This window comes from Aythya marila (assembly GCF_965140915.1).
Source record: "Aythya marila genome assembly, chromosome: 1".
Taxonomy (NCBI): domain Eukaryota; kingdom Metazoa; phylum Chordata; class Aves; order Anseriformes; family Anatidae; genus Aythya; species Aythya marila.
Window position 1 is genome coordinate 169,213,291 of NC_139042.1, and position 26,044 is coordinate 169,239,334.

Below are 26,044 nucleotides of genomic sequence, written 5' to 3' on the forward strand. Positions count from 1 at the left end.
TATGGGTATAAGCAGGCACCATCAAAGAGCTGTGTAAGTGCCTTTCACCCACCTCCACACACAATACTTACAGTAGTACGACTGTCACAGAAGACACGATGGAAATTCTCTTAAGTTTCATGGTTTTTAGGCACATTTTTCAGGTTGCTCAACTACAGCTTGGAAATTATTTTTATGTTCCCCCTCAAGAGCGATGTGGTATGTTACACAAGTGTAACACAGGCTCCTTTGGAGTAACAGGACTGAGCACAATGTACTTGCCAGACCTTGCCAAGCCACCGCATGAGAACAACCTTGTGGAGCTCAGGGGAAGGGGATCAGTACAACTTTCTGAAAAGCTTTTGCTACACATTTAGTGTGTTCAGCTATCAGTGTCTCACTAATTGTAAAACACACTTTTCTGAACTGACACAGATCCCTAAATAGCTTCACAGACCACGTGTTGGTTCGGCTTTATTGCAGAAGGGGTTATGTTTATTTGAGGATATTGAGGAACATCCTTGGGTTCCTGAGGAGTATTTCAGGGTGGTAGCAACCATTACAAAAGTGGCCTGGTAAAATTACCCTGTGCAACTATCAGTTCCATACAAAATGAGTAAAAGCTTTTAAGATCATCTGCTCTTAAACTGAAGTTGCTGTAGTTAGATCTGGATATATCATAAGTATTTATTTTATTTTGTGCCATTGTCACTCTTGTGTTAGAAACCTTATAAAATGTTCTACAACCACTTTATTTATCAGTGTTTCCTCATTCACAGTGACTTTTGTGACTACTTTCCATTCTGTGTTCTTTGTCCCTTTAATAATACAACCACTGGTATTACAAATAATTACTGGCTCACAACAAGAACTGTTAAAAACCCTACCGCCCACGTGTACTCACGGTGATTTATGTAATGGAAATATTTATCCTGCTGTGAGAAATGCCATGCAACACAACTTGTGGCTTAACTTCTAGGAATGAAAGCCACATTTAACGATCTTACTGTATTTGTGGTTTCTTTCTTACCTTGTTTACCAGGGAATTAAGACCAGACTTTCTGCTCTGTTCCAATAGGTTCTGTACAGACTAAAGGAGAAGATCCAGTTGTCACTGAGACAAGAGAAGGAAAAGAAGCAGGAGATCCACCTCGCACCGCTTCCCCTGCAGACATCTCAGTCCGAGTATAAGACCACCAACAGCATGGTCCAGCCTGAACAGGCTCCAAAGGTTGTCAATGTGGTAGTGGACCCTCAAGGCCAATGTGTTCCTGAGCTCAAACCTCCCCCGTGTGCCAGTCCGTCTCCTTTCAGAATGAAACCTGTGGGGCTCCAGGAAAGGTAGGATGGTGCCCAGCACATTCAGAATTTATTCTGCTTTGTTATATTCATGTCACTTGATTTCATATGGCACTTCTGTCAATTGACTGGAGAGGTCACTTTACAACATCTTAGAAGTGGGATTTTAGTGTTGTTAATGTCTTATCTCATGAATATTTCCTCCTTTCCTTTCCTTTTCATATGAACAATGAGAGAGAAGTTTGAGCTGAGATAACTGCAGTACCAGAATTCTCTTTGTGAATTTGCTTCTTCCCCTTTCCAACAATTACCACAAATATATTTTTTTTTGTCATTTTCCCATGATTTTTGCGTGTTCTGATCCTGGAAATCCTGGCAGAGGGCACAGTGGCTGCTTACATTTTGTCAGCAAAGGACATTGGTGGTGTCAGGGAATCACTAACACTTGGGAAACTTAGAAAGGAGAAATAATTATATCAAATAAATGCACCAGTCTCATGCAGTGATTCCATTATCACCCTTAGATCATTTCTTCTTAAATACAGCTTTCCATGATGGTAGGGATACAGCCCAAGGTCTACAGACTTTACAAAAAAGAAAAATAAGTGATTACTAATGAACGCAACCCTCGTGGTCAGCTCCTTAGAAATACTTGTGCACCAGACATTGTGCAAAAACTCATTTCACCTTTAAAAAACTGGGCCGGAGTTCTTTTTATAAAACCAGTTCTTCATCTCACAGGAGAATGCACACTGACATCTGTCTCTCCTCTGTTAGAAACCTATATAATTCCTTGCCTGATGGCTGCAGGCCGCTTTCATAAAGCATCAGTGCTCTGAGTAACTAACATAGCATGCAGCTGTGCAACTGAACTCTTCTGCCCCGGCACAGAAGATAAATGAAAGAACAGACACCATGCAAATGTGACAGGGAAAGCAGAACGGAAAAGGAGACCAAAGAGAGAGATCTCTCTGAGGACTCTCAGAGCTGAGATGTAGCTCTGATTCAGCTGGAACAATGGGATTTTGGTGACAGATTTTATCAATGGGTTTATGAACTACGGACACTGCTACGGGAGGGGGATTGAGGCTTCCATAAGTAAAAGATGCTGAAAGGCAGATCTGTCATAAAATATGTAGTCGTATCACAAAATGAGGAATGGGGGAAGCGAGTAAAAATTTTTTGGTAGTTGCTTTCATTCCACAAGATCCTAGAAATAAAGCAGGCACTACGGGATATGTGAGAGAAAACTACAGGGGATAGATTGTCTTCTCTTCCTCTGAAAAAGCATCTATTATCATATATATTTCTTCTATACTTACTGTATGCTGTACTGTGAACAAATTTACACACCTTGTGAAACACAGGAGCATTGGAGACAAAATATAATAATGCAGCAATACATTTTTCATCAGACATCATCTGACAACCAGGTATGAGGACAATTTTAAATCCCTTTCCACCTTCCTGCACACCAACAACCTTGCTTTAAGTAGCCTTGGGCCATCGTCATTGCACCTGGCAGTGGTCTGTGTCCTGCAAAAAGCACGCTGTGCAAAATGCTCTGCTCACAGCCCTTTTCTTATCGGTAAAGTGGGGTCAAGCCTGAAAGTCCCTTCCCGATCACAGCCATAGCTTGAGGGACCTCATTCAGTAGTGTTTCCTACCCTGGTTTTGTTTTCTGCCAGGGGAAGAAGCTCTTGATGGGCTTCTATGGGTACAGGGATTCGTTGACAAAGTCAGCACTGAGACTCCTTTGGCCAGTTGACTGCACAGAGGCTCCTGAGCAGTAGTTTTTAACTATTTGAACTGCCTCTTTTGATTTCTCGAGCGTGACCCGTGGTTATAAAATGCCTTTTATGGTCCAGGCTGGGCAAGCTGTCTTTCTTCAAAGAGAAATCAACAGACCGTCGGCCAAACCAGGGCGTGAGCCAGCTGCTGTGCCCAGCCTTTGAGATGGGAAGTTTCTGTCTCTGCTGGGGCAGGCAAGCCAGATGATACTTATGAGACAAGTATTATCTGGCTCATCTCCCTGCCCTGCACACGAGGTTCTGCTTCAGAGGGCACAACTAAATGCAAACCTGTGGTGGATCTGGGTACTCACAGAGCACACCTGAACCTTTCAGTTTTTAATAAGAATTGCATTGCCTGGTACAGAGGCAGGCAAATTGTTAATTGAGAGCTGTCCACAGGCAGTTCTGGGAGCGTGTCCAGCTTCTCAAAATGCATTTTGCTCCTGACCACTCGAGCCAAGTCCACGTACATTTTTTCGCCGCGTATCTCTTTGAAGGGGCTCTCACTCAGCTGTTTATGTAAGACGCGGTTTCCCCGGCAGGTTATGCAACATTTGCATTATCGAATGCACGAGGTGCCACGCGGGATTTTTATGCCACACGCGGGTTAATGCCGCTGTGCAGCAGGCTGGCTCCCCGCTGCTGCCCGGGCCGGGGCGAGCCCGGAGCCCCGGGGCCGGTCCCGGCCGGGGGTGGCTGCGGAGCGGCGCTGCCCTTGGCCGGGGGAACAGCGACACCTACAGCGGGCGGGCGGCACGGCAAGGGCATGGCGATGCCGGCGGGACAGCGCTCGGCTGCCCCGCTGTGGGAGGCTGTGGGGCCTCTCGGGCAGCCCCCGGCTGGGGGAGGACCCACGCGGGTCGCTGAGTCCAGCTCCTGGCCCCACACAGCAGCACCCAAACATCAGAGCCGGTGTCTGAGAGCCTTGTACAAATGATGCTTGGACTCCCTCAGGCTGTGACCACTGCCCTGGGGAGCTTTTCCCAGTGCCCGAGCACCCTCTGGGTGCAGACCCTTTCCCTAACCCCCAGCCTGACCCTCCCCTGTCCCAGCTCCATGCCGTCCCCTCGGGTCCTGTCGATGTCCCCAGAGAGCAGAGCTCAGCGCCTGCCCCTCCACTCCTGTTCCCCTCGTGAGGGAGCTGCAGGCCGCCATGAGGCCTCCCCTCAGCATGCTCTGCTCGGGGCTGAGCAAACCAGGGGACCTCAGCTGCTTCTCACACATTTTGTCCTCTAGACCCTTCTGCATCTTTGCAGCCCTCCTTTGGACACCCTCTAATAGCTTTATGTTCTTCTCATGTGTGGCACCCAAACCCTACGCGGTGCTGGAGGTGAGGCCGCCCAGCGCAGAGCAGAGCGGGACAATCCCTTCCCTCGCCCGGCTGGCAGTGCTGGGCCTGATGCACCCCAGGGTGCGGTTGGCCTCCTGGCTGCCAGGGCACGCTGCTGGCTCGTCTTCAGCTTGCTGCCAACCAGAACCCCCAGATCCATTTCTGTGGGGCTGCCCTGCAGCCTCTCACTCCCCCTCCAGTCTGTACATAAAGTCAGGGCTGCCCCTTCCCAGGTGCCCAACCTGGGTAAACTTCAGTAAACTCTGAAGACCTGATGGCAAATTGGCCAGCATTTTTTAGTTCAGCATTGGCTGAGAATGTGGCTGCATAGTCAGGACCACAACTGGGCCTGTGGCATCAGCAGATGAATTGCTGTCCTGAGCACTGCTCAAGGATGCTGGCCCGTGCTCGGCATGCAGTCAGGGAATTGATGAAGCAGTGGTGGCCAAAAGCGGATGATCAGGGAGAATTGAGAGGCTTGTTAGTGCAAAGAAGCACTGATTCCCTTTCTATCACTTAGAGACATAGGCCAAACGGGCAAAAGGCTTTCTTCCAAGTCTCGTTGCATCCCCTGAATTGTGGTACAGAATGCTTAAAAGTTGCTCTCTTCTAGTGTTTTCACAATTGCTGCTCCTTTGCAGCAAAAACCTTTTCCATTGGCAACCCCCACGATGTTGTTCCTTACCAAAGGAGAAGGAGAGCTAATGTTTTTCTCCTGTGGGTGTCATCTGTGACAAACTGTCATATATCTTAGTGCTGATGCCTGAATTTAGGTTGTAAATGATCCTTTTCTCTTCCATGAGCATAACCATGAATACTGCATCAGCACTTTTTTCTTCTTAGCCTTTCACATGTTTATATTAATTTTATATATATATGCATATATATATATATATATATATTGTTTTTCCAGTAGAATAAGCCTTCATTTCATTCTGCTGGTTGGCCCAAAATTTATCTTGATGTGAATGGTTCCAGCCAAAATTAGAGTCTGGTGAAGTGGGATGTGATATTTAAAATTTCATTCTGACATGTCAGGCATTAAAAGTTCATAGTACAAGCAGTGAGTTGTTAAAACACAAGCACGGTGGGGATATAAATAAGTTATCACAACAGCATAGTGTTCACTTGTTTTACAAATAGATTTACGTTTTCCCCAGACAGTGCTGCTGGGTTTTAGTTACGGTATTATTTGCGACTAGGACAAATGTATTTCAGACAACTGGTGTACAACATTCTATTTTGTTCAGATAATTTAGTTACTGTGTAGCATGCAAAAATATATGGAAGGAAATAAAAGAAAATGTGGGAAATAGGTGCTCTGTTGTGTATATTAAAAAAAAAAAAAAAACAAAAACAAAAACAAACAAACTGTGTTTTGGAAAGTCTTCTCCAGCATTGGTATTCTATCCTAGCCACAAGGACCTAAAACCGTGTCTATTAAATCTAAATAATCAATGGGAAAAATCACAGCACTGTTTTCTTGGTCTGTTACACACTTATTAGATAATGATTCTGTCTAAAAGGGAGAGCTCCTCATGCTCATGTATCAGGATGCTAGGGGCATGCAAGACTCTCATTCAGACCATGTAATGCTTTATACTCAGTTCTTTGGGTTTAGTTTGGGGTTTGGGTTTTTTGTTGTTGGGTTTTGGTGGTGGTGTGTGGTTTTTTTTCTGTGCAAATAAATACAAGAGAGTTGAGGAGGTAACAGAAGAAAGAAGTTTGCCAATTAGAACAAAACCCTGGCAGGTGCGTGAAATACTAACATATTTTTAAAATGTGAAATAAAAGAATTCTGTAGCTATGTGGGACCACTTCTGGGACACAGAAGAACTTAAGAGCCTCTGGGAAAGGGAAGGCAGGCAAAGCCAGCATGAGCAAAGCTCAGGGGCTTGAACTCTGATTGTGAGAGAACCACATGTGATGTTGCTTTTTCCCACAAAGAAGAGCAGTACTATAAAAATCTAAGCCACGGGTAATAGATTGCAAACAGTGAGGTCTCCATTACCATCCTGAAGAAGCCTGAAAGTTGATGGTTCTTCTCCAGTTTGAGCAAATGTTCTCTGGACATATAGTGAGAATAGGTAATCGTAACTATAATGAGAAAAAAAAAAAGTTAAAATAATGTGTATTGCAAAACTGATAAATGCTTGCACCTGTCTGCTTCCTTGTATTATGAGAAAATGAAATATTCTGATGGAAAAGAAAAACAGTACATAGTTAAGTAACCTAAACAAAATTTAAAAAAAAAAAAAAAAAAAAGTGTTTGGAAACCCATACTAGTCTGTGAGACTAGTACACCAAAAGGTAAAGTTCCAATCAGGGGTGGTGTTTGGAAGAGGTACCTTTAAAATGAATTACTATATTAATGCTACTGTGTGCCAAATAAATACCCCGGTTCAGCTTAGTAAGAAATGTTGGAGAGAGGGTAAAAAACCTGATGTACTCTTCATTTCATTACTATAATGGCAGCTGCATCTCAGGCTACTGCTGTTCAACCAAATCTCCTCTCTAGGAGATGAGAAAAAATTTCCAACAATTCTGTCTGGTTCTGTTCTGATTTTTAAATCACACAGCCCTGTTGGTGCTGCAAATATAATTATGGTGCTGCTGATCTACTATCTTTATACAAAACCGGCTATTGTGAGCGACCACTGCAAGTACTACTCAGAGGGTAGCACCTTGCAGTCGGAGGCCTGTAAACATGCCAGTTTTTGTAGTTTATGACACAAGCATGGGAACTTAATATATTTACAGGAAGGGGCCTTGAATTTCCTGGCTAAAATATACTAGCTTTGCATAGATTTGGAGGATAAATTTACCCTATTGTGTGGAGCTGAATATGCTTTCTGCATTCTTAATTTAAATCCTAGGGATTGTTTTCAGGAAAATGTCAGTGCAATTGTTCAAAGCACAGCTATGTGCCAGCACACAAGCAATAGCTGGAGAACAATTTTACACTGATATCCTATCAAAAGGAATTTGGAAAGCACCAGGGAGCAGTAAAGAGTTTGGAGGTGGGAGAAAGGAATTCTTGTGCTCCAGCCTGTCTCTGCCACCGACTCATTAGAGCACTTTGGACGTGCCACATAAACCTCCTCTGTCCAATGCATGGAGGCTGTCGGGCTGGCATGCCCATCTGAAGAGATGCAGCCCAGATGAGACCCTCAGCCTGAAGTACAGCAAAAGGACTACGTGCTGCTATTTGCGCACATGGATTAAGAGGCGTGTGGAAAGAAACTCTCAGAAGTACCTAAAAATGCATTCTCTAATTTGGCAGACCCCTCAACTGTGTTGTGTCCAAGTGTGTTAGATGCAGTAATGAATTCAATGCACCAAGAAGTGTTTGCTAGCACCGAGGCCAACCAGCAGAGATTAGTCCGTGTCCATGCTGCCAAACTCCCTCTACCTCCAAACGAGCAGGGGCTGGATGCTGACTGCCCGCTGAAAATGCTTTGTGTATGTGCTAGCTCCCAAACTATGCCAGGGAATTAATTGTTTTGGAGAGCTCCTGTTGGCAGAGGCTAAAAACAAGCCGAGGGCACGGCTTGAAATTCAGCAATATTGATTACCGAGTGGCAGTGCCTGAGATTGTTTCCTGGCACTGCCTCATTGCTTCTGTAGATGTGACTTGCACACTGAGAAGTGCACAGCTGGTGTGGCAGCTCGCATGATGGGAGAAGTCCTGAGCATGTCCTCTGGTAGCCCACGTTCAGCATGGGGTGTCCCCGCAGCCCAGCACTGTGGCTTCTCTCCTCCTCGGGCACCACAGAGGCCACGGGACGACCGCCTGCACCTGCACGTTGGGTGACAGGGGAAGGACAAGGGCTCTGTGCTACGGTGGTGGGAGAAACTGGTCTGAGTAACGGGGACATGAAATGGGGTTCAGCTGGGAGGGTCTCCTGCTCAGTGCTAACTAGGCACAGAATTGTGCTTTACCTCCAGCTTGCGCTTGTCTAACAATTCTCTTAGTGCAAAGTCTCTCTGAAAACTTTCTACAAACACCAGACCTCTGAATTGCACAAATGTCTGCTCAGCCCAGTCCATTGCAGACGTCTTTGCTTATCTGCACTTTAGGAAGAGGGCAGGAATGTGAATTGTCTTGTTTCTCTGAAGGGGAAGTGAACTCAGGCACCAGCCTAACAAAGACCCTTTAAATACCATATTTTTACTATTCGCCTACTCACTGTTTTAGGAGGTGTTTTGGTTGGTGTTAGGACTCCTTGTAGCAATACTCAAGGGGAGTTAATGATCTAAATAAACAGATGCACATAACTACGTGCCGTTGCCCAAACACACATCCACAGCCCATTTCCCTGTGTCTCTAGCACCTCTTGCAAATTACTTAACATTAGCGTGGGTAGAGGAGATGTTATGTTGCTTCTCCTAGCTCCATCTCCGTTTTGTCACATCTAAATTGTCCCACATCCCTTTTATTTTTTTTTTCCTCTTGCAAAGAGCTAAAAGCTCTTCAAAGCACATGACGTTCATTTCTGGGAGTGGATAATTCAGGCAAATTAGCCCACCCTTGCTCAGAAGAAATCTTCTGGTGCAGCTTCATGTCCTCTCAGACGCAGGGAAGTGCTCAGTTTAGCATGCAGCCCCTGCCTACACTTGATTTTGCCTTTTCCATCCTGTGAGGTTTAGTCAGGAATTTTATAATAATTTTATTGTATTCCCAGGTCTCTTATCTTGCGTTTATTCTTGTTACTCTAGTTGCTACTGGTTTTAGCTTGTACACAGGAAACCGCAGTGCCAATCAGTGTTGTTCCCAAGGTGACAGGAAACCCTCTTTGGTCGGATGTTGATTGTGCTTGTCTTTACTGCTCCACCCATCACATTTTCTTCCTTTTTGGCTTAAGTTAAGACAAATTAATCAGTGGCCGCCATCTGGTAGACAGTTTTGGTGGCTTTGCAGTGATTCGTCCAGCTGATCTTTTGAAAAGTAACACACGGCTCAAGAAACCGAGGGGAAATATTAATGTGAATATTTAAATGCTTCTGGAGGCTTAGGATCACACAGGCCATTGTAGCCCGGGGCTCATGACTAGTTGGAGATGTGCGAGTAATCTTCTTGTCTTGTCCAGCAGCGGGTTTGGTGTTTTAAGCACTGTTAAACCAAAGGCTGCAGCTTTCCAGTGACAGACTTCAGTTCTTCTTGGGCTCTGCTTTTTTTCGTTGTGAGGGTTGGGCTGCCCCTTTGGGCAGGGTGAGCTCCACTACATCTCGTGAGCCCTTGACTAGAGCCCACAGGTGCTGGTTTCAGGAACAACCCATATAGAAGAGAGCATCCATACCAGATATATAGGGTTTTGATATTTACGAGTAATGTTGGTTGTTCAGTTTTGTGAGCTTTATAGAAGAGTCTCCTTCAATGTCTAAAAAATGATCATGCTTCAAATTAAGACAGAATTATTCACCTTTTATTTTGAACTGGACTTCTCATTGATCATGCCATTCCTTTTGCCCAGCTGTTCTGCAGGACTGCCTAAAGCTGACTTGAGCTCAATTTCCCTTAATTTAAAACGTTAGGAACAGACACAGACACAGCAGTTAAAGAAAGAAAAGCAAAACATCAAAGTCCCTCCAAAACTGCAGTATAAAATGTGTAAGTCTGTCTCTGAATTGCAGGAAGCCACATACTGGACAATGCTTTCTGAGCATCCCGCTTGTATTGTAGCCATCAGTTAATATGCCAGGCCATGAATCTCTTCTTTGACTGCAATCATAATTCATTTTATTTCTGTGCCTAGTCAGAAGAACACTTGCAAATGATGACTGTTGAATCACACAGCTTCTTTTAGGGAGAAAAAAGAAAAAAAACAGTCATAGAAATTCAGCAGAGGTCTTTTACACAGTCAGAGCCAATATGTACAGAAAGCTTAACATCACTTGCTGGCAGAAATGTCACCTGTTTGCAAACACACCTTTCCTCAAAGAACACTGCCTGTAAATCTGTGGGTCAGGCTATTTCTATTTCTTGGCTCTTGTGGGAAAATCTCTTTGGCATTTATATTAATATAGTACCTGGGTGCCTCAGTCGCAGATCAGGATCCCTCTGTGCAAGGTTCTGTATACACACAAAGAAGGAAAGATCCCCTATCCAAAAAGCTTACAATCTAAACATAAGACAAGGTAGTAAATGTGTACAGACAACCAGGCAAGCCTCAGGAAGTGGAGAAGCAATATCACCACGGCAGGCATGAGGATGCCCAAAATATGCTGTGCGAGTGGCTCAGCCCAAGAAACATTGCCTGTAGGTAGTAAGCAGCTCATCCCATACGACACTGACATTTCAGTCCTGTACTTGCTAGAGCTGTTTGTCTCCTTTGGTACCATCACGTCCAAGCTGCTGCATCAGTATGGTTTGACTTTGAACCTTAGCTAAGTGTGGCCATAAGTGTGTTTCAGGAGCTCATTTTATTATTTTCATATGAAGGCAAGTGTGACATAATTGGTTAAGTAACCAAACCCAGGTGATATTGCAATTTAGTGCCCTATCTTCATAAAATACCGGGACTCTTGAACTCTTCATTCCATCCTCTGGCCGGTGGAATCTGTAAGAAGCTCCAGCAGTGATATTTCTTTCTGGGGACAGGGACTTCCCCTCTGTGGCCTGTGAAAGAAATGCTTTTGATGCTTAACAAACAGCGCACATTGTTGTTATTAATTTATGGTAGCTATAATTATCCCTGTTATGTTAATACTGCGATTTGATAACAGGAGCAAAACAGAGCACAGCAACTTCAAATGACTGCTGAAATATGTGATAGGCATCAGGAGGGGAAGTACTGTATATAATTCCCACACAGAAAAATGTCGTTATGCACAATGTTTCTCTAGGGAACTCCGTCCCGATGCTTCGGGATGGCCAACAGCTGCTGCCGCTGAGAGATGGAGCCAGCGCTGGGCAGGAGGTGGCAGAGCCTGCCCCTCCGTCAGGGCTGGTGCTTCCACTTCCTGCTGTCCCCTGGAAGCTGCTTCTCCCCTCCCTGAGCTGTCTCAAATCCATCCTGAGTCGTCGTAAATTCCCCCGGGGGATGTTCACATAGTCCAGAGGCTTTTGGTTCCTTTCCCTGGATTTGATGGTGGACATAACAGAGTAGCCTTACAACAAATAAAGGAAAACAATCAGGGCTGCAGCGAAGTACACAATAGCTAATAAATCCAATTTGCATGGTCTTGTTTCACTTTAGACTCCATTTAACTTGTTTTGCCTCAGTGGATTTGTAGGGGTATCTGCAAAGAGAATTCGGCCCTCAGAGTACCGTGCTAAATAGGTTTGTAAAAGAAGAAGGCATTGTGGAAAGCAGAAAGCTGGTATTGTAATTAATCCCAAGGGTAATCCTCCAGCTACAGAGAATGCATTTGCAATTTGCTGATAAGATTAGAATGAAATAAATGTTTTCTGCTTTATCACAAGGATTTTCCCTAATGTAGATGGTCTAAATTCTGCTCCAGTCCTCGTGTCCAGGGTTGGCTATCGCCCAGCTCAAAGCCTCCAAGCTACGGAGCTCGTTGTCCTGGGGTGCTGCAGAGGTCATAGAGTAAGCAAAGAGCTGTCTGAAGGAAAAAATCATGGAAGAGAAGGCACCAGAAACAAAGATGTGCGATCAGCCTTTGGCTCAGGATGTTCCAAAGCTACAGACCGCCAGAAGCTGGGGGGCATACTGACAGGGAGCACCTCTGTTTATTAAGTAATTGGTAATTCCTGCTGACTTTGCTCTTGTGTTCTTTCCCCAAACTTCCTCTTGGTGGCCAGAGTTGAAAACAGGATACCAGTCAACCTGTGGTCTTAGGTAGCACACTGTATGGCTACATCACTCCGTCAGCGAACGTTAATGTGCCCCACGTCACATCGTTAGCTAGAGGGAGCTGTACGTGTTGAGAGGGTTTGGGGTGAGATAAACACAGGGCAGGCTGGGGCAAAGAGAGCAGTCCGGTCATCTTTCAGATATGACTTCTCCTTTCTCTTTATTTCATTATACAATGTGTATTTAGAGTAACCCTGCTTTTATCAGACTCCTCACATTTCCCTTCTCTATTCAAATTCACAGAAGTGAATTTATATCAAGTGATATGAGGTTTTTAAGGTCACAAATCCTTTGCTAACAAAGAGCTATGAATCTGAAGCGTTTTTAATTATTTCACTCTGAGATTTCCAGTCCGTACTGATACATTGGCAGAGTGCATGTTGGAAGAGCAGATGCAGGAAGCCTTTTCTCAGGCCCATGCCTTCATCTCTGGGCACAGGCTCAGCTGCATTTCCCTTCTCTAGAGCCCAGGCTGTGCACTCCCCTGTAGGAACATCTCTGATGAATGAGGGCAGTGACCATGGCCACGGCCTCCATACAGAAGCCATGGGACCTGCTGAGCTCTGTAGAAAAGAGCTCCAGACCACTTACCTGGATGTTGTTCATCAGCTGCTCAGCCTGAAATGGGACTGCACAGCTTGGCAATACCACTTCTAAAGCCCTACCTAATCTCTGGGATGCGAGGTGAAGTAAACTCTGGTATGTGGACACTTACAGCTGTCTTTTAAAAGCATTCAAGCATTGCTCCATTTCAAATTGCAAGCCCAAGTGGATATCCTAAACCTCCTTTTCAAAGGGAATCCAGGCACTTTGTACATTAATAGACTGTTTGAGCAAGCCTGCCCATAGAAAGCATGGCTGGAAACTACTGAAGAAAATAGAACTGAATCAAGAAGAAATGCTGGGAAGAGAGAAAGGTTTGCATACCTAGCTTAGGTGTGAGCTCTGAAAATTTCAGAAAACTTCTGCCAGCTCAGTGGCAGACCTGAGCGTACATTCCTGGCTCCTGGCTCTGACAGCCTGAATCCCATCAGCTCACAGTATAACTCAAGCATGTAAGTCACTCTGGAAATGGGATTGCGCCTTCCAAAGTGTCTGAGCTAGAAAGATTTTTGCTCCGTACAGCCAGCCTTTGTCCACTGTGTCACTGAATGGTGCAATTTCATCAGCTACAACCTTCAGAAACGAAGGGCACTGTCCATAGAGGGCGCAGCTTTGTTGAACAATGGTGTGGGTCTGGAGGTTTTACATGCTCCAGGAACTGCTGTTTTTCAGTAATTTCTTCAAAGTACACTAACAATTCATTTGTCTGCTTAGAAATCTTCTCTGTGACACTTGAAGTAGTTTAAAGATAATGAAGACCAAGTCAAATAAACAAGGAATGTGCTTTTATATTATCTTAAGGTTGACAGGGTGTAGTAAACGCCTCTTTTCCCAGATGTTCCTTCCTGTCTTTCCCAAATGGCAAATGCACCAGGAAAGAACTCATTGTACTGATTAGTCTTCAAGTAACAATAAAAAATATTTTTTTTTCTTGCTGATACTGTAAGAACACTCTCTGCTCATTTACATGAAGCATATTTCTAGCCATGCCTTTTTCCAGATTGACTGATTTTCTCAAGAAAGTACTGAAGTACATCAATTTGTTAATGGATTATATACCTGCTTGTTTGGATTTAACGGCTGTATATTTGTTCTTTAAATGAGCAGCAGGTGCAGGCTGGAGGTAGAGATTGTGCTTAAGAGGTTAATTAGTATGGAACAAACACATTATGCTAAAGAGACTTACTGAGATTACTTCTGCTATGAAGAAAAATAAGTTTTTTTTATCTAAAGTTGAAAAAACTTTTTTTTTTTTCTGTAGATCTGACCAACTAAATAGCAAAACATCTCAGTTAAGCAGTTGTTAAAGTATTTCCTAGAAGTTGCTTCTGTAGTGTTGCATCTCTCTGTTCCCATTTATTAGGTCACTTCTCTTAGATAGGTGACGGTTCTCTAATACTGCAGGAAGCACCCTCTGGGCACGCTATAGTGCTCAGCAAAGAACTGAGCTGGGCATGTGCTGAGAAATGCAATCAGACTGTGCACCTAGCCAAGATATCTAGATGGGAAATGACAGTGCCTGGCTACTGCTCCTCTAAGGCATCGTGGAGGCACTCATGGACTGAAACAGTAGAGGGGCAATTCATACAAGGTGGACAGAAAATGTTTTGATTTTTTTTTTCAATTTTCAAACAAAAAATGCAGCAGACATTATATATATATATATATTTAATGGTTCTTATTGGTTTACCTTTAGTAAATGCATTCTGTGAACTCAATAACCTGTGCCTTTGTTTAATCTGTGCAGCCTTAACAGCTAATTGCTATTCCTCCCCATCCTCTTTTTCCTTCCCCTATTCTTTTAATCCCTTTTGTTCATATTCATTATAGCTTGGTTTAAATTAGCGTGTGCTTTAATCGGAGAGAGAACAGGTCATCCTGTATGCTTGTGCAATGAGGCCTCCAGTATGAAATAGAGCAATGCTGCAATGCGAGCAAGTAATAGTAGCAATAAACATGACTGCATTCAATTAAAGCTCTACCATCGAAAGCAAATTAACCATAAATTAGTAAACATTTATTCAGCACTTGGAAAAAACAGCTCAAATGAGCACAACAAATTAGCATCTTCATTTATTTTTATTTCTGAACACTTAACTCAGTTTTTATCTGTGCTAAAAACACATATATGTGAGAATGAGTCAGAAGCAGAGCTTTATGTTACCCTTCAAATTTTATTGGAGAGAGGAGCTTGCGTGACAAAATGCAATTTTAATGTAGAAATAATCTACAGGAAAAGATGGGAGGTTGTATAAGCTTTGCATTTTTGAACAGTCAGTTCCCGTAGCAGAGCAGCATAGCCTTATCGAGGGCAGAACAGGAGTGAATTGGCAGTACATTAGAAAGCATGATTAAAAGAGGGAAAGTTGAAACTACTCTCATGTCAGCTGTTTTCCTCTACAGGATATTGAGCCATTCCTGTCCTAACCAGATACTGATTGCTTAAAACTTAGTCCAGAAGTACTTGTCAAAACCGTTTCCTTAGTTCATTTTGACATGCTGAGCTTTGAGTAGATCCTGAGAATTGTTTGCAATTTAGTGCTAGAAGTATTGGCCTGCTCTCGCTCATGGCTGTGGGAACAAGATCAGACCCTCTGGAGAGAACATCAAGTGCCTTCGCTTTCCAGAAGAACTGTTTAAACATTATAGCTGAGGCTCCTGATCAGTGTCTGTGGACTCAGAGAGGGCTGGAGGATGCTGACAGAAGGTTTCTTGCGGCTAGGAGGCTGCAGGGGTGTGGAAGTCTTGTCTCCCAGTAGCTGTATATCCCTTCTTCTCCTTTTCAGTAGGCACACAGCCTGCTCTAGTTACCTCTGGACCTCTTCCCCAGAATGAGAGGTAGAAAGCATCAGTTGTTCAAGTGTTAAATAAATAGGAAAAAATAATAATGTAACACTAGAATACTATGAGAGCAGTGTGGGAGAGCAAACATGAGCAGAAGTAGCACATCTTCTTTCTGGAAGATAGCTAGGATCAGTGTACCTTGATCAATTGCCTCCCTTCTAGTCCTGAGCTTAAATGTCCAGGTGTCAGGCTGTATCAATTCGTTGTGATGCATGTTATCCTTTAATGCAACATTATTCTGTCATTTTATATTCATAGTTATAGGTTTTCTATCAAACTCAGTTTGTATTCCTGTGCTGTTGTTGTTTTTTAAGCAAATGATTGACATAAATGATACTGAATCTTAAAGTCAGTTGAAGAGCAATTTCCTTTAGGTAAGAATGTTTGTGACAAATGACTTCAAAATGATTTAAAGTAATTTGAGAAATTTAGGGAACCTTGGGTTTTAGTTTTGCTTCTAATGCTAATTCTTCTTCCATCTTGTTAGTTAGCTCCTTGATTGCAACTTCTAAGTCTTGAACACTTCAGTTTTTGTGTTACATGAGCTTGATTTGTTTAAAAGCATTGAGAACCTCAGGTCTGAGTTGGTACTTAAAAGCTGCAATGGTTGTTCAAGCAAAAACCAAGTGGAACCCCAAAATGTCAGCCGGCAAATCTGAGATCATTTGGGAAATTGAGTTCTCATCATAGCCTTGCCAAGTGTAGAATATGTGTAGCAATGCCTCATAAAGCACCTAGGAGTTTAAAAAGTGCATTGTATGCACTAAATACTTTGTGCAGTATTTATTTATTGGGATGACATTCACATAGTTGTATCTTTTATTCACTATTTTCTCAAACTTATGCTGATGTTATTGATTGACCTTTGGTGAAAGTAGGAGTAAATAAGAGGATACTACATTTATGTGCTTTGTATATTATCATAACTTGTGGGTTTCTTTTTCTTTTCTTTTTTTTTTGTTTTTCTGTCAGAATATTCTTTAATGTGTGTTGCAGCATAACAGAAAACTGAAACCCACAAGCTCTGCATTTACAAGAAAAAAAATAGAGACCTAGGAAAAAATATTCTCTTTTCCGCTTTGGGTTGTTAATAATGGAGTTTTACTGCATGCTTAGAAGCCTTGCTTGAAATAATATACTGATGGGCAGGAAAAAAATAGAGATTACCACACCCATTAACGTAACCATAGTCTCCTTCACCCTACTTTCCCTAGGCATCCAGTAATATTACCAGTACAATGTGATACATATTTCAGGCTATTGTGTACAGAGCAAGTGTCATATATAAGCACTTGTGGAAAATGCATAAACTATTCTTATGCTTATTAAAAGTAATTATTTAATGACATAGTGAATGTTACTTTAAAATTATCAAATTATATTTCACCTCAAATGAGAGTCATCTCTTGGTGTTATGAGGATTGACTGTAATGGACATTATAAATCTGGATTTGTAAGGAAATGTCTCATTTGTATATTAGAAGAGCTGTGTTACTCTTTGCCCAAGGCTAATAGAAAATAGCAGTATGTTCAGTCCCCTTTTTTAACCCTTTTTAACCCCTTTTTAACCCCTTTTTAACAAGGGTTGTTTTTTGTGTTTTTTTTTTTTTTTTTTTTTTTTTTTAACCTTTGTGTATTTCTTCTCTTCTGCTTTCTTTTTAACACAGAACCTGATTTTTCTTCATGAAGTCAATGGGAGCTGTGCAGCACCCTACTTTTATTTATTTTATCTCAAAATACAGCATTAATAACAAGAACAACGTTGTGTCCTTGTCTGATTTGCTGTGCTTTTCACATCCCCACCCCACAGCAGTTTTATCTACCACATTTGTTCATCCTCATGAACATGTTTTCTCTTAGCTATGTTAAACTCCAGCAGGAAAGCTGGGTCCTATATTTTTTCCACTGCCTTTTTTTTTTTTTTTTTTTTTTGTGAATTTAATTTTGTTTTTCATTGAATTATTCTACTGAAACATGAAACTAGATAAGCACGAGAGTTGTAGCACTGGAAAAGGCATCAGTAAGGCAGTAAGTGGTGGAAATGGTGTGCCTAATTGTGCTCCTTCAGTGCAATTACAGCAGCGCAAAGCCCACCTGAATGCTCATAGGACAGCCCGGGAAGAGCATCAGGACTCACGTCTAGACCAGAGGAATACCAGTGAAATGAAACCCACGGGGAAATGGCAGTGCTTTTCCCTTTGTCCCTGCAGTAAAACCCGTGGAGAGAAGCCCTGTGGAGCATCCCAGCCTACAGGCAGGATCTCAGGACGCGAAGCAGCTCCCTCCCCAGCAGCCGCAGCCAGCCAGCGCTGCTCTTCCCGCTAATTAATGGCTTCCTTCCACCTGCAGGGCTGACACAGGCCTGCCTGCGGCCCTCGGAGGCACAGTGGCGGGGCGAGGAGTGCGGGTGCGAGAGGAAGCACCGCCCGGGCCTGCAATGGCAGGGTCGGAGGGCAATGGCTGCCAGTGGGCCCCAGGCCCCAGGCCCCAGGCAAAGCCCATGACAGGGAATCTGGGCGTCACGTTTTTCAAGAGTGCTGAATAAACATGGGAAGGTGTATTTAAAGAAATTGCCCGGCTTAAATAAACAACTGGGAGAAACATGTTGGGTAGTTGGATTTTCATAATCACCGACTGCGGCTTAATTTTAGGGTCAGGGAAGACCTGGAAATGACCTTGCTAATGATTAATAGGCTTGGGTAACCTGTTGGCCCTCTGAGGTGGACAGGTGGAGCTTCCTTTTGAGAATTTTCAAACAAACACTGCATTTTTTCATCATGTCTCCAATAAAATCTGCTTCTATAAATGCACAATTAAAAATCCTCCAGTGGATTCTCATTAGCGGACGTGTTCTTATTGCCTTATTGAAAATAGGGCCATGAGTATGTAGTAGGCCCCCCTCTGAGGTACTAGACAATACACAGACACAAGTGGTTTCCTGATTGCACTTATTCGCATACCCAGTAATGAGGTGGCTGTCCCAGCTGGTGAAAAGTCGGAAGAGTTAGTCTCTTGCTGACTTTAATGTAATGTTGTCATGAATGTTTACAATTCCTCAGATTCCTCACACAATGCTCATCCCCACCAAGACAGAACCTCGAGGGAATTCCAGGACAGGGAACTCTACTTACAGAGGAGCAAATCAATCTTCTCTACTTTGGCTATTAACACGGGGAACAGAAGATAAAGTTATTTAGAGGATTGTAGCATAGAATTGTAAATATTCAGAAATAAGGGAAAAATCATGCGCATGGCTTCTTTGCTGTAATTGAAATGGAAGGATACCAGTGTGTTGTCAGGGTGTGCATGTATATACATGTATATATAGGGTGTGTATATGTATATGTATATGTATATGTATGTTTAGAGGGGTCCAAGAAAAATTAGTTATCTGAGTAGCAGATTCATTGGTCCCGCTGATGTACTGTGCATTCTTTCCAATAACGTGGGTAAAGGATTGCTCACTACTTCACCTCTTTCTCAGGTGGTAACACCAGAAGAGAATTCCTGCTTTCTTTTTTTCTACAGAAAGTGAAGAATTTAACTATGAAAAATAGTTAAAATCCAAGAGTCCCGAGCAGGATCTGAGACTACAAGCATCTTACAGTACAGCATACAATAACATGATGGGTTCATGCCCTCCCTGATCTTTCAACAGCAGGCAAAATGCCCTGTTTTCAGCCCTTTCTCTCAGCATAGCCCTGAACGGAGTAAAGAGGTCTATATAATTAATGTTAATCTTGGCAATAGTTAACTAATATAAACATTGTTAAAATCTTTTTATTAGTAGTGTTTAGATGCCTATTTTTATGGAGGAATTACCTTTAGAGCTATTATTCGTTCTATGTCTTTATAAAAAAGACTTCTATCCTTTATTTTCTGTCTTATGTTCAGTTTTTATTCACTGTGTAGATTTTAATGTGTTAAATATATAGTGAGAACTATTTTTTTTTCTTTCCAGAGTAAGTTATTTGATTCTCAACACTGGTATTCCTCAATAATCCCCATAAATGGTAAAAGCTGTAAACTCAAAGTTATAATTAGATCAGGTATATTTTCTGTTGTTGTTAAAAAGGAAATAGCCTTTTTGCCAAGACTGTCAGTTATAACAATATGAAAGCCAAAGAAAATATTAACATTTTCACTGTACTTTGTTACTAAACAATGAGAATACTTTTCCTCTATATTAGGAAATCTCAGTAGGCTCTTCCAGAAGTATGGCTGGGTCTCAGTTGCTACCCTTTCCTCAGCCAAAGGTAGTCAAAACAGTTTTGGAGATGTTCATTGCACACCTCTTCTGTGAATTTCTGGCTGGTTTTCAAAAGATCTGTTTTGTGATATCAGCCCTCAGAGCCACCTGTTTGAGGGACTGCCTTTTTCCGCGGAATAAATTGCTACTCATGGCCAGAAGAGGTGCTTAAGTGAGAGGGTTTTTATGAGAAAGCAGTCTAACAGGATGTTTTCCTCATGGAGTGGCATGGAGCTGAGGGACTGACTTCCCTGCAGACGAGAATGGTCCCTGGGGAGGTGGCTCGGCTACGTGAGCCAGAGCCCTCCATCAGAGGGCAGCCACCAGGCAGGACCTCTATGCTGTGGAGGTTGCACAGCAAGCCACAGAGCACTGCTGGTAGCCAATGCATGCAACATGCATGTAACAGCTGCTCGTCATTTCTGCTCAAGATGCTACTTCAGTTCTGCCTTCCTCCTAGCTGAATTAGCAGTGCCATACCCCTCTGTCTTCCCTCTGCCAGCAGAAATTGTCCCCGTTTACCCCAGGAGGCAGCCAGCTGCCTGCAGCCACCTCGGCTCCATCTTGCCTCTACCACCTCAGCTCCTGCCACTGACTCATTGTTGCCATTTGTGTGCCTGGACAGCAAATCTGTCGCTGTCACCCACCCATCATTTAAGCTGAAATAGGCTCATGGACAGTATGGCACAATCTGAGATTCACAGATTCCATCAGGTGGTCTCTTTTCTTGGTGATTGTTGTTTTGTGTTTTGCTAAGTGGCAGGTGGGTGGCTGAAATCATTTCTATTCATGCTGAATGACACGATAGAAATAGTTTTTTAAAATAAAGTTACATGAAGGATCTGCTGACATGTATGAGAGGGAGGGAAGCTAGTTCAGAACAAAACAAAACCACCAGAGAAGAAAGTAATAAACCCTAAGAGCACTCATTCTGGTGGCAGGAAAAAAAAGAAGAAAAAAAAAAAAATTAAAAATAAAGCAGCAACACCAGCCTGAAGTAAAGAGTCACAATATCAGAAAAGACAAATAGTTTACTCAAATATGTGTGCATTCAAATATCTATGGGCCACTCATGGATAATGAGAGGAGAGTAAAAGACAAGCATTAACACAACTTTCGCTGCAGACTCAAGGAAAGCATTCCCCCAGTATTGATAGCAGATGCCTCACAGATACTGTCTGGTGAAGTTTGTGTGATATTTATAGTAATATGTGGTAATATGTATTACTGTTAAGGGGATGAAACTAGTGTTGTCACATCTCTATATGCACAGTGCTGCTTGGTAAATGTTAGAGATGTGTTTACACTGACAGGGCATCTGTAGCCCAATTCAGAGATAGGTGGCTAACTCACAGTCTTCAAAGTAACAAATTCAGATTAGTAAATACAGAAGCTTTGATTAATGCCTATGGATGTGTGTTTAGTCATCACAATTCACAGAGTATGGATTTAGTGCCATTGACAAACCTCAAGTTAAGGGCTGAGTAGGTAACATTTGATCAATGGGTTGAAACTATGAAAAAAGTTTCCTAAAGTGTTGTTTGGAGAAAGCAACAAAAAGGTTAGCGCTCATACCAAACACACAGAAATGTGCTTTCTTGGTATTTGCACAGCTCAAAGGTGTGATTGAATCAAACATTGTTTTCTTGTGGAAATGTGGAAACATTGATGAATTTGATTGTCCTATGTGAGATGTTTGGCATTTCTGAATAACCGCTCTATGTCTGTGACCGTTCCTTCTCCTGGGATTTATCGTGGTTTTATGTTTCTCGCTTCTCACTTACCTCACACAAAACGTTGTCCACTGACTTGGTATACACAATGTTGGCACTCCCTTTCCACTAATTTCTATTGATTTTATCACTTTTTCCCCTTCTATGTTTTATATTTGCGTAGATTCTTAAAAATGTAAACAACATGCTGTGAATTTATTTCCAGCTTTTTATATATATGTTAGAAATAAACTCCCTTTTCTTTCTGCAAAACATTTCTTCCTTACCAACATACCACTTGCACATTTAACATCATTAAGTAGCATACAGGGAGCTGTTTCTGCTTTTAAGAATAATCCAATAGTTCCTCCCTAGAAGAGCGTTCTTTCAAAACTAGTTGTTAGATTCAAGAGGTGGGGTGATCTGTAAAATCTTTGTTTCGTGGCCACCCAGTGCTTCCAATGAAACCAATCTTTGCATATTCAAATATCCCAGTGATTACACAGAAAATCATGATTCATAACTAACTCAGGATCAGCTGCATGAGTATGGGACTTACAATGAACACTGATGTGATGTAACTTTTAATTATTTTCTAATGCAGACGAGGATCCAATGTCTCTCTGACTTTGGATATGAGTAGTTTGGGAAGTGTTGAACCTTTCGTCTCTGTGCCGACTCCACGAGAAAAGGTGGCAATGGAATACCTGCAGTCAGCTGGCCGCGTCCTGACACGGCAGCAGCTCCGAGATGCAGTCGCATGTTCTCATTTACTTCAAACAGAATTCATGGTGAGTTTAACAACAAGCTTTAAATGAGGATTTTTACATAATTGGCACAACAGAAACAATGGAAAAAAAAATTGGGCAGCATTTTATTATCAAGGTGCAAATAATTTCTGAATGGCTGATGAGATTGTTCCAAGGTGGTATTTTATGTTTAGAAATCTGAACTCACTGAGATAAATAGCTCATAAATAACTGTTCCTATAGCCGTAGATAACACAGATTCCTCCCAGTTTGAAGTTCCATTCTTAGATGGGATAAATGTTGTATTAGAGGTGCAGTACAAACAGCCAGGACTGTAATGCTGTGACAGTTTCAGAGGGATCATAAAGGATGTGATGACAGAAAACACAGTAATAATTGGAGGTTTTGTTTATCCCCATGTAAACATCATCTAGTAATGTTTATAATTTGAAGTCTACAATTTTAGGCAGTATAAATGACATTTCTGGAGCAGACAGGGACACCAAAAAAGAGAAGCAGCTCCTGAGTCAGTTGAACATTTCTTTAACAAACACTCCTTACTGTGGGCCTAGTATACTCAAGACCAAAAAAAAAGGAAAGTCTCCTACAACTCTATTTAATATTAAAAAGGGTAAGAAGGTAAAACCAAGACAGTGGCCAGGAAGAAACAAATCACAGGAGGAAAACTAACTCAGGGAAAACACACTATTAAATATTACTTCAGGAAGACCTGAAAGAGACTGGTATTGCAAAACAGCCAGATAAAAATGTCTATCAGAAAAAAGGAGACAGTCTTTACAAGGGAAATGGAATAAAGTGTAAACAGAAGCCAGTTGAATGTGGAAGCTGAATAAGGCAGGCCAAAAAAAAAGGTTTTGAACTTACAGAAAACCCTATAGCTTTATTTTTAAATAGATCAAAAGCACAAAACATAACAAAGAGTATGAGGATCAGTAGAAGAACAAAGGGTAGAAAATGTGAGGTGACAGGAGAAAAGTGTTTGTGTTATTTATATCCGTGGTCACCACAGATGAACATACGGAATTTCCTACCTGTGTGACAGAAGTAGATTAAAACAGATTGCTAAAGGGTCTGTCTGATATTGAAGTGTTAATGGAACAGAACAAATCAATAAATTGTATAAAAAGTAAACACTGGAATAAGCTGGGCCCAGAAGTCCTGAAGGACTTCATATTTATAGTTACTGATGTGTTAACAGGGCAGGGGTACACTAGCACTTGGGTGCCAGTATTTAGGAAATCAGAGGGCAGAGTTAACAAGAGTTTTCCAGAAGGGCTCCAGAAGAGATTCAGAGAACTACAGACCTGTAAGTCTGGTGTATGTATCAGAGAAATTGCAAAGAAACTAATAGTTATATGAGCAAATGCAGTACATCAGGGAAGAAGCAACACAGTGTTTGTAGCATAGGAGGGATTTGTAGCCTATATGGTTGCTTCTCAGACTGAAAGGAGGCTGTCCAGTGGCATCTATTTCAGATCTGGTACTGACCAAGATGCTCAAAAGCCATTTAGAAAAGGGAATAAATAGTAAGGACAAAGTATGATGATGATACTGAATTATGAAGAGTAGTAAAATTAGAAATGGACTTCAAAGAAGTTCCAGATGGATTATATGAGTGTAACAAGGTAGGTAAAATTCAGGATTGAAAAATAAAATGTTATGTGTCTGGGGGAAATAGTTTTATATACTTCATTTGGTTCTGAAATGGAGGGCTAAGAGTCATGGGAAAAGGAATAGAGAATAAAATAGAAAACATCTTTATAATGGTGGAAAAACCTATATGACAGTCAGAAGTGCAAGCTGCTTTGATCACTCCATTTTGAATCATGTATGGAAGTATGGTGAATATAATCACAGGCTAGAGTAGCTTCTGTATCCAATGATGCTAGATAGACTCAGGCAAGGACTCCTTTGACTAGGAAAGTCCTTTATAGGCTCTAATAGAAGCCTATAAAATCACGAGTAGCAAGAATGTGAACATGAGTGAATATTCATTATATTTCTTGCTAAAAGAATGCAATCAGGTGGCCAGGTTAAAAATAAATAAATAGATAGATAAATAGATAGATAGATAGATAGATAGATAGATAAATAAGTAAAATGAAAAGCTCATCTTGTTCCTATAGTTCCTTCAGGTGTCCTGCTACTTACTGCTATCAGAGGGTACCAGATCAGACAACCCTAACACACAAAGCTACCCAACCCAATATTAGCATACTGTTTTTAACTTTTACAACTCATTAGCAAACCAAACTAAACAAGCAAAACTTTTTAAGACTGGTTAATAGCTCAGATTTAATAAATAGAGATTCACAGAAACGTGTATCCCAATGGGACATATAAGAGCAGGAAGACCTATACAACACTGATCTTAACAAAAGCATACAGACAATTCAATTCTTTCTAAACATGCCTAAGCATGTGATTCCTTGAAGTTTTACTTCCTTTACAATTTGTGCATGTAAGTCAGTAAAACAGATGAGTGCCATCTTAGTCTGAGTAGTTTTTCATTATGAATAATAGCATTCCTATAAAACAGTCCTGTCTTTTTTTCACCTTTACAGAAACAGGGTTTAGAGTGAAAGTCATTCGCTCAGGAAAAATAAATCACTAGGTTGTTTTACCAACAAATGGTCAGACAGCGTACATGGAAAGAATTTTAAGCATCCAACATTCTTTTATCACCATTTGTGCCATCCATTTTCTGTCATTCTGCAGCTTAGACAGGAAAGTTGGAAGAAATAACATTTTCATGTTTAAAGCCCCCACGTTAGAACTCAGTTTGTACAAACAACTTGGCATGTCCACAGCATCTCATTTACCCAAATCTTCTCACACAGCATCCATTCATGGCTTTGGGTCAATGGATAGTCACATTTTATTGTTCCTTCAGTGGGGCACAACATAACTCTGGTCATTCATTTTTTTCAAGGAATTCTATTGAAAAGATCATTTCTTTTCTGTTCTGGTTTTAAATCTTTCTTTTAAATATGTTTTAAGAAGAACCTGTTGAACAGTTTCTGTTTAATGTCTTCCTTGCTACAGATAATAGCTTTATTAGGAACTTAAAGCATGCAAAGTTCACAATATATAACCATTGCCCGCTCCATTCACTCAGCTTGTTTTAACTAGCTAAGAAAATATAGTAACGCAGTCTTCTTGAGACTAAAATGAATATTTCCCATGAAAATCTTCCAAGTGTGCAAAAAATTGAGAAATGTTCAAAGTTTTCAGTGGAAAACTAAAGCATGATCAGTTTCAGGTTAACTTTGGTTTAAAAAAATATTATTTTTTAATTAACAGTTTAGAGAACTAATAATTATACTTTTTATTTGTAAAAATTAGTCAGTATCAAAACATTTTTCCACAATATTTATTAAGAAAGAAAAAGAACTATTCTTTTTATTTTTTTTTTTCCTTGGCTGACAGAAAGTTTGAATAGTTTTACTTGGGGGAATTGGGGGAATGCACCTGATTTGGCAATGAGGAAGATATATAAATTTCCCAGCATATATTTCTTCAATAGCCTGAGCTACTGCTATTCAAAAAATACTTGGGAATTTGGTGACAAAACAGAAAAATTCATTTTCCTGAAACACTGGAATGTCAGAAAATACAATCGTGCATGGGAAATGCCAGCTAGATAAA

At 41.6% G+C, this 26,044-nt stretch overlaps 1 protein-coding gene across 1 annotated transcript in view; it reads left to right on the forward strand.

Annotated features, from left to right (window-relative positions):
• Positions 1–26,044, forward strand: part of PTPRR (protein tyrosine phosphatase receptor type R) — a gene marked incomplete at its 5' end in the record, with an annotated part of 142,061 nt that overhangs the window by 85,903 nt on the left and 30,114 nt on the right. Inside the window, 2 exon segments of the mRNA XM_082775897.1 lie at positions 1,058–1,320; positions 22,231–22,417. Of these exon segments, the coding sequence (XP_082632023.1) occupies positions 1,058–1,320; positions 22,231–22,417 (450 nt within the window).